Source organism: Etheostoma spectabile, chromosome 13, assembly GCF_008692095.1.
Source record: "Etheostoma spectabile isolate EspeVRDwgs_2016 chromosome 13, UIUC_Espe_1.0, whole genome shotgun sequence".
In the NCBI taxonomy this organism is placed as follows: domain Eukaryota; kingdom Metazoa; phylum Chordata; class Actinopteri; order Perciformes; family Percidae; genus Etheostoma; species Etheostoma spectabile.
Genome location: NC_045745.1, coordinates 17,381,456 through 17,391,048, shown reverse-complemented (window position 1 = coordinate 17,391,048; position 9,593 = coordinate 17,381,456). Strand labels below are relative to the sequence as shown.

The 9,593-nt window shown below is 40.3% G+C and overlaps 1 protein-coding gene across 1 annotated transcript in view; it reads right to left on the bottom strand.

The window, feature by feature from the left end:
• Positions 1-27: 27 nt before the first annotated feature.
• LOC116700133 (ankyrin repeat domain-containing protein 33B) overlaps positions 28-9,593 on the bottom strand; it is a 13,736-nt gene continuing 4,170 nt past the window's right edge. Inside the window, exons 3-5 of the mRNA XM_032533048.1 lie at positions 4,537-4,677; positions 4,178-4,341; positions 28-3,630 (exon numbers count right to left, since the gene is read on the bottom strand). Of these exons, the coding sequence (XP_032388939.1) occupies positions 2,983-3,630; positions 4,178-4,341; positions 4,537-4,677 (953 nt within the window). The 3' untranslated portion in view covers positions 28-2,982. The remainder of the gene's footprint in view (positions 3,631-4,177; positions 4,342-4,536; positions 4,678-9,593) is intronic.

Sequence of the window (9,593 nt, the reverse complement as noted above, 5' to 3'; positions counted from 1 at the left end):
TATATATATATATATATATATATGATTCCCTGAATGAGATGAAGATGTGCATGCAATTGGGTTACGACATTTGTTGTAGCTAAGCTTTTAATATCCATAGTCAAAGATACATCAGTATATTTACATATATATACATTGGATATATAATTAAACACAATCAATGACAAATGAAAGTACCAACATTATAAACATTACAGTATTTCCTCATATGCCAATGATGATGTGATATGTAGGCGATCAACAGTTTTAATTCAATGAATTTGGCATGGTTTTCCTTTGTAATATAGATAAGAAGGCGCGGACATCTCCAGTCACCTCTCCGTCAGCTCCACAAAATGTATGCCAAATTGTCTATTTTACAAATGTTAGATGTGCTTTATGTGGGGGATGTAGGACGGTGATAGCATGTGGCTATGAGTCCCTTATCAGGATCAGGAAATCAATTTGCCAGTCTCCTGCCGACTATGCTAAACTTCCAGCGGCAGAATTTTCATTTCAAAGTTTCAGGGCACAGTTAGTACAGGCACACATCTTCAAAAGGGCTTTAGTTTTTCAGATACACCTGCTTTACGTGGAACAAATACAACCTTACTTTTTCATAGTTTTAAAGATATCCACTTTGTGAAATGAATGGTTGTAACAAAAATATATTTTATACAGAAAAAGTGCTTATCTTGATCAATGTATTGACTCACCCAATAGGTGAAAAAGTGCATCCAATTTACACTTATAGTGCCCTAATATCTGCCCTACTTCTCAAAGCAATATAAATATCAAAAAATGCATTCATTATAAAACTCGAGCCTAGAAGCCTTTCAATTAAAAGTTTTCATAGGCAGAAATTTTACACTTTTACTTAAGGTAGTATATGATGGTATGTTGGCACAGTTCAAGCCATCACATTGATTAAGAAAATTTGCACAAAAACAATAAAGGTGGTGCAATGAAGCAAAATGTGTAAAGGGAGGTGTAAAATGCATTTTTGTATGCAAAAATAATACTTTTGACAATACAGGCAAAGTAAAACTGTAACTCCATTAATCCCTGTTGACCTCCAGATTTCAAAATGTACAGCTCCACTTACAAAGTTCAAACTAGACATTCCAAGCTCCATTATAATAGATACGGAATACATATCTTTTTAGTTAAGTTATTTCCAAAACATTTCATCATACTCCAGTTATTCAGGAAAATCAATTATATGCTACACACATATACACACACACACACACACACTGTCTTTTACATGTGGGGGCAGCTGTTTCTATTTAACTACAAACATATTAAATGATTTCAAAAAAATAAAAATAAACCTTCATGAATGCGCTCAATGAAGAAGCACAGTGGTGAACTGACTGCTCATTTGAAATAATACATTAATTCAACAATTCCATAATTGATTCCTAGCTAACTTAACTTCTCGGACTGTAAAAAGTGTGTGTGTGTGTGTGTGTGCGTGTGTGCGTGTGTGTGTGTGTGTTCTGAAAAAGTGCAGGGGACATGTGTGGTCTGTTAGCACTTAGCCTTGCACAAATACTAGCTTGTCTGCCATGTTTAGACTTCCTCTCTCACTGCCTCTGGAGTTGTATTGTTCTGATGGTAGCCTGCTAAATAACTTTAGCCTTATGCTAACTGCGGCTAATTCAAGTTCATGTTTCTGTAGCTAGGTAGAGCCTCGAACCACAGTGTGTCATCTCAAAGGGCTGATAAGAAGGAAACAACACAGTCAAAAGTAGAAGAGTAAAAACCTGTTGCAACTCCCGGTGGTTGCCACTAGAGGGTGATAAAGGCACTACACCATGTAGGATTATTAACTGCCATTTGAATGCAAAATTCAAATGCACATGGACATGCAGCTGATGAGTACATGGTGGCTCTCCATTACTCACAGAGCAGGAGATGCCTACAGTAGGCTACCACACAGTAATGCAAGCAATGGACTATCGCATGTGATTATTTTGGAAGCACACAAGTCACAGTCTAACTCTAAGCTGTTTTATTTTTGGCTCTGCCTTTCCACTTCTCCACAAAGCCCTTACAAAGCCTGTGTGAGCTGGCTCCTCAGATCAGCTGACAAATAGTGCTCACAAGCTCTTTGCTTTCTCGCAAATACCTGTTTTACTATGTACTTCTTGGCTTCCTCCAGCATGCTCACTGATCTTTTCCTGTGGCAATCTACTGTAGTAGCCTACCAGTCTGCCACCAATCTTCATTTGGCCGTGTCAGAGCTCTTCTCTTCCATCCTGTGAAATCCCTCCGACTGGCTGTCACCTTTTCAAGCCCCATTTACCCCCTTTTTGTATGCCTCTCCCTCAAATTCTCCTGTCGAAATTCCCTTTGTTCAACATTTGGTGTCCTGTATGCTTTCCAAGTCGGCATGACTTCTCAGCCTGTTGGAGTTCTTTGTCTTGCTCTTACTTAATCCCTTTCCTTCCCTTAGTCATCTCTACCTCTCCTCTGTTCCTTTTCCCCCCTTTTTCTCTCACTGAATTGTCTTTCTGCTTCGTCCTTTGCGGCTTGGTAGCAAATGTTTTAAGCTAACAACCTCTGCTTTAGACAAGCACATCTTCCTAAGCATACGCTTCAGAAGATGTGCTTGTCTAAAGCAGAGGTTCCTTACACTTAATCTTCTTTTAATTTTTGCCATGTGTCACTGAATTTGTCAGACATGTAAGCTGACAACATGAAAAAGTGTGTATTCTTAGCATCCTAGCAGGAGTTACAAATACTATACTATATGTTGATTTATATCACTGAGCTTCAGCATCTCCCACATTGCACCACAAATATGCTTCACAAATAAAGCTTGTGAATTCAAGTAGAAACAAGGCAACAAATCCAAAAATGTCAGCAATCTCAACAAAAACAAAAATGGCAACTGGCAGGTGTATTTACATTAACAGAGTCAATTCTCCTGGTTGATTTGTCATGGACTACGACATTGTGCTTTGTCAGGGCTTTCCAACAAGACACATATTCCCTTCATCTCCTCCTTACCCGAGTTAACAGTCTTTTCCTCTCCTCTTCCTGCCTCCTCTCTATTTTCTTCATCTTGTAGTTCCACTTGGGGATCTGGAGCTGGTTATTGTTTTTGCTCCGTTTAAGTTTTTCTGGCGTGAAGTTCAGAGGTGGGGCTTTGCAGAGCATAACTTTGGGCACTACGATGCCTGGTCGCACGCTGCTTCTCCTCAGCATGTGAAGAGGCAGGAGGCTCGCTCGTCTCATGGCCACTGTGGCTATGTCGTTTAGCAACTGAGGCTGCAGGCTGGCTCTCCGATCTATAGACTTGGGGAGAAGGAGGATCCGCGAGTTCTGGAAGAATTTCTTGTAGTTGTTAAGTCTGTCTGGGCCCAGACGCTTCAGTTCAGATACCCGTTGCCTCCTCAGGATCTCCTGCACAGCTTGACGACGCTTCCCGATGCACGGAGGGCTGCCTGGACACACAGTGCGGCAAGCTGTGGCAATGACTGGACTGGAGATACTGGTGGTGATGTGGACCATGTGCTGAAGAACGCCATCATCCACAGGGTTAACCTTGTTGTTGATGTAAAACCAATAAGGGCAGCAGGAAAGGGAGTGGATCAAACGTCTCCAGCAAGACTTTGGCTCCTGGGCCTGGGCCACCAGCTCCTGCACAAGAAGATCAAACATTATAATTTAAAGCATATGTTCTTTATGATTGTTCAGCCAAGGACCCCTTAGATAGAGAGAGTCCTGTAATTGTTTTACATTTCTACTCTAGAACAACACAGGAGAAAATCCTATCCAATTAGCTGCAAGTAATGCTGTACCTAAACAAAATATCAAAGGCAAATCAAGAGAAAATGGTTCATTCACAGTGCATTTCAGAACACACACACACACACACACACATATCAAGACAAGCGTGGAGAGGTTCACAGTGTGCATTGGCTTAATAAAGCACAAATTCTGATTACGGTAGACTATCTATGAACTATTTTAGATTTTAAAAATGTAGTAGCTATTACTCAGTGAACTACAAAGACTTTTGTACAAAAATAAATAAGTAATAAAATCAACCTGAAAACCTTTAACTGACTCCTTGACAGAGTGCCCTGGCCCCACTTTGAAAATTGCTGGTTTAAAGTTATTATTAATTGAAAGTATTATGTGGTGCATTCAATAGTAGGACTGTAGCCATGTATAATGTATTAACCTCCAGCATGGGCCACTCCAGGGAGAAGGAGTCACAGATCTGCTCAGCACAGGGCTTTGACATCAGCCGACACATCAGATTGGCTGTCTCATATCGACCAGTGAAGAGAGCCCACTCCCTGGGTGTCATATTGCGACTGTTGTCCCGTGCCTGAATATCACCTCCTGGAAACACAAGAAGTTACACAAGGGAGAATCTGTGTCTGAACTGGACTGTAATCTACAGTACATTTCTAGAGATTTCTACCCGATACCTATCTAATAGCTGTCAATTGCTTGTAAGAAGAATAAAGGTTGTGATGCAAGATTTTCTTGAGCAGCTGTCCATTAACCTTAATTATTTAAAGGAATGTGTTTTACCAGCCAGCATGAGAGCCCTGACACACTCAGCCCGGCCCTGCATGGCAGCCTTCATCAAAGCTGTGAAACCGTGACAGTTCCTCCTCTCGATGTCCAGCCCAGGGAAGTAGTTGAGCAGGTAGTTCAAGATGATCGCATGACCTGCAGCCCAGAGGGAGACACAGACGTTTGACTTGTTTCTGCAGTTTGGCACTTGTAAAGCTTCTTGTGACATATCTATCGTTATTGTCTTTGCTTTTTCTACATTTCAACTACTTTTTTTCTACACTCATCAATACTAAAACTTCCCATTTCTATCTTTTATCTCACTTCTACCGCATACTATTTTGGTTTCTATGAAAACATATTGTTGGTGGAGTTGGTGTTCATGTGTAACTTGTGGTACAGTGAAATTCTGTTCACTTGTTGTCACAGACAAAGAGATTTTCGGCCTACGCGTAAATTTCCAACCCGGATGCACCTCTGACACAAAGGGAAGCACATGTCTCCTCAGACAAGAGGAGAAAAAGACCATTTTGCAGCAGCACCCAGCAAGTCACATGTGTTACTGCATAAAGTGTCCAAAGCGCTAGGAGGTCCTGGATTCCCATTAGATCAGGGGACCCCAAAAACAGCATGGGGTCTCCAAAAAAATAAATAATCAAAAGCTGTCCATCTTGACCGAAGGTTGAAACAGGTTAGCGCCCAAGCTTGTGTTAAAAAAAGGATTTAATTTCAGTGTTGCAAGCATCCTGGATCCTCTGAAAACACGCACCGGTGTTTTCATACCTGCAGGAGAAGCAGAAACGTTTTCTTCTCAAAAGGCGACTAGCTTCTCTCCTGCTGCTTTTGGGAAGGAGTTTTGTTACTGTGGACAATCTATAGACAGAAACAAACGAACTGAACACACAAAGTAAGAAGGCTTTCTAGTGTTTCTGGGCAGAGAAATAGGGGGGTTTATTAATGCAATAACTGCTGATGCTGCAACTGTGGTATGACATTAAAGGGATTTTTGATTAATACTTGAAGCACGCGTGAGTTACTAATCTGATTGAACCGCCGAGTCCAATCTGTTTTGCTGTGAAGATAGTATTTGATCGCAATACTTGTGGATATGTTGTGTTAAAACTGTAGCTTGGTTAAAACTGTAATTGCTACCCTGCTGAACTAACTAGGATCGCCAAGCGATTCCCCGACCATTTTTGTAGTCTTTAGGCTGCAGAGAGCCTCAAAGCTCGTGGTTACATGTTGTGTATGTGCTGTAATAATTGCTGGTTGAACACAGTCAGTGCTCAAAGTCACCCCTTCGTCTGTTCCTTTCAGAGATGCCAAACATATTAATCCCATTAATTAAGATCTGTATTTTAAAGGGAACACCACCTATGAGACTGTTTTCACAGTTCAATATTGGTCCCTGTGTTACGCTAAGGAACAGACAGACTCAAACGCATGGCTCACAACAAAATAAAAGGGATTTATTTGAGCTGAAAGGAGAGGGGAAGTGTGGAAGCAGACACCAGGGATAGGGATGCAGCGACAGGGAAGCATGATACTCGGGTGAAGGGTGGGAGAGCCAGGAGCCGAGGGGAAGACACTGGGGCTGGAAGCTGAGACGGAGACTGGTTGAAGCAGGGTGCCGTAGGAGGGGGACCGAGAGGAGAAGCCAGCTGACGGGAGACGGGAAACAGGACTGGAGGTGATGACTGCGGGGGGAAAGCAAAAGAGGGAAGTTACACATAAAACACAGAGGCAAGGACAGTCGAGGAATCAGGGTAGCTTGTGAGAGTTTCACCAGGGTGACTGGAGCAGCGATCAAGCGACGAAAAAATAGCAAAAAAAAAATGCCCTGTGTGAGCATTGAGTACCTGTTTTATTGCAATATTTAGGCATATAAATCCATAATTTGCCATTTTAATATATTTTTGAAAAAAAACTAAACTTTTTTGTTAAGAATTTTTAATTTTGAAAATTATTGTTTTCTGCAACCAGCCAAGCATACCTTCAGTTGTGGTCTGTGCATTTTTCAGTGTGTACAATGGTTAGTATTATTTGTTGCCTAGACAACAACCTTTTCGCATTCTACTTGATTTTGAAATCCCTGACTAACTCTGACATTTGACAGTAACCAAGTAACCAGTAGCCAGCTATTACTCACCTGAGGTGTGCGACCTCTGCGACCACCTGACAGGATTAGGTTGTTAGTAATTAGCAGTCAACACTTTAAACTAAGTTACAACAGGTTAAAGCCTTTCACCTGTGTTGCTTGTATCAATGTTTTCATAGTAAAGTCTCCTTTGACCCCACAAAGCCCTGGTAGCAATAGGTTTACTAAAGCGGTAAAATAGAGGAATGAGACTGTTTTCATAGTTCAATATTGGTTCCTGGTTTCCAGGGTGGTGCCCCGTTTTGATTTTGTCAATGTTTTAAACTTATAAATACCCATATTCATAACTTTATTATTTTTGAGAAAACATCAATCATCTCTGATAATTTGCCAATAATCAAATCTCTAGCCCAACTGATACCCAACAATTCCCTCCTGTACAAAGAAGACTGTGAGACTGACCGGTTTCAAGAGTACATTTTTAACCCTACATTTTTAGGACAATGTTGCACATAATTGGTCAATCCACAATTTTGGTCACCGGAAATATCTCAAAAACTATTCTTTGGATGGCCATTAAATACATATTACATATACATCTACATATTAGTGTGATAAGAAGCGTGCTAATTAGCTAATAGCAAGCAAGATGGTGACATGGTGAACATACTGCACAAATTCAGCATAAACTAGTAATCTAAAGCATGAATATATTTGAAAGTTAGTTTTTTGTTTCCCGCAAGACACAACCATTGAAGACACACGAAGAGCTCATTTGTGAAACCAGATATCTGTTTTGATTTATTTTCTTAAATTATGTTTTTGTGTGCAATCAAGGTAATATCAATCAAACAGGTGTTCATATTATCAATTACTTTCACTTTTCTGTTGATAGATATGAACTCTGTACATGTAAATATGTAAACAACTTGCTTTCATTTATTTAGTAACGTTGTCTCTCCTTTCTGGAAAAGGTCAACAGTTTTGTCAGCCACTCTGGGGATTGCACAAGCACTTGACTGACTAGGTTTACATGCACACCAATATTCCACCATTATTCCAAACATGACAATATTCCGAATATGACTCAGGTCACGTAAACAGCATATTCCGTTTGGATCTTTTAAATAAGGTCTTTTTCCAAATATAGCATTTTGCGATTAAGACGTGGCATATTCCAATATTATTCAGGTTTCAGAAGCAGTCTTTGGACATGTTCTATACAGCGCACCCGAAACATGCATCTCAATCAGGGTTTTTACTGCAGTTTACACCAGGTTTATGGCCTCTTCCTATGTACAGCTTATGGTCAGCACTGTGTGTTGCTACGGTTACTGTACGCAAACCAACCAGCCAACAGTTTGCAAGGCTGCAGACCAGATAAAAAGGAGAAACACAGCTAGTTTTAAAGCTTTAGTGCTTATCTTTTTTATAATATTGAACGTCCATTACATTTAAGCCTGATGAGTTGATACAAGGTTAATTAAGGCTTTCAGCTCCACACAACTCTCTCTGTATTTGTCAGTGTGGCTATGTTTGGAAATTGGTGTCGTCCGGTGACTTTCGTGCGCAGAAACTCAAGTACAGATAATTACCTCTTCTGAAGAGTCCATTAAGTGTCCTCCTTGGCTACTAGCAACTGTGTGGAGGAGGGGTGGGGGTGGTGCGTGATCACGGAAGGCTTGTGTCATGTGGGCGCACAGGAAGAATTGTTGTCATTACTTGAAATTCCTCATGGGGGAGACGGAAAATCATATTTTGCTTGGCTACATGTAAACGGGAATATTAGTGGAATATTTTCTAATTAGGCATGTAAACAGCTTAGTTGGAATATCTCTTTTTTTTCTGGAATAAGGGCAAAAAACCGTAGTCAATGTTGCTGATGGGATTTGAAGTCAAACTACAGATGTAACCATTCAGCTTCAGCTTCACATCAGCTTCTTAAACATCACAACCTTCCTAATTGAGTAAATCCAGTCTAAATCCAGACTAATGAAACAGCTGATCTTCTGAAATTCCTTGAAGTGAGCTCAACGCAGAGTTTACGCAACATAAACCCATTAAAGCGCTCCAGCTAGAAGCGAATGCATAGTTGAATGGAAGGGTGAGGGGGAGGGTTAACACTGAGAATTCACCTCAGAGGACATGGCCTTTAGATAAGGGTTTTAGGGAGAGTTTTTCTTCTCATGTATTTGACCACTGTGCTGCAGTGTGGACTCACAGTCTCGGTCAGCTGTTCCCCTGAGGTGTTGCAGAGTACTTTGTCATGAAAGGGGATCAATACTTCTTTTAACGAAGCAGAAAACGAAGAGTAGTCTGCAGCTATTCATCACAGGACACAGAGAGCCGTTCATCATCGTTAGCAGATGAGATGGCCGGGGTAAATGTGGCTGCATCACTATGAAATGACTTATGTTGGTACACTCTAATGACAGCAAATACCATAATATATGATATGATATGATTCTTGCAACTGGAAGCACCAGACCTCATAATAAAATCTGTGCTTTACTTTACCAATTTTAAAACTCAGTTCTCTGCAACAAAAATCTCTACCACTGTAAAGTATGTATCAAAAGTAGTTGGAGGGAGTAACATAGCATGCAAGGTAACCTGTCTCAGGAGACATACAGTAGATTCTTAGGTAAAGGTAAAAAGGATATTAATGGGTTGATGAATGCAGCAATTGTGACATCCTGGAAGTTATGTGTGTGTATATTTGAAGTGATAATATTTGATGTTTGGTCATGTAAACTGTGTCTGAACAGTCATAGCAAGAGTATTTTAGTATTAGATTTTAATGAGAAACACTAACAATTAAACTGTTTAACATTGTTGTAAATGGAGGAGAAAGATAGGGATCACAAACTCAATATGCTCTCTATTATCTCTACAGAATCTTTCTATGGATTCCTGTCATATCATATCAATAATAATACTAATAATACCATTTATCCCAGTATCCTTGCACTAT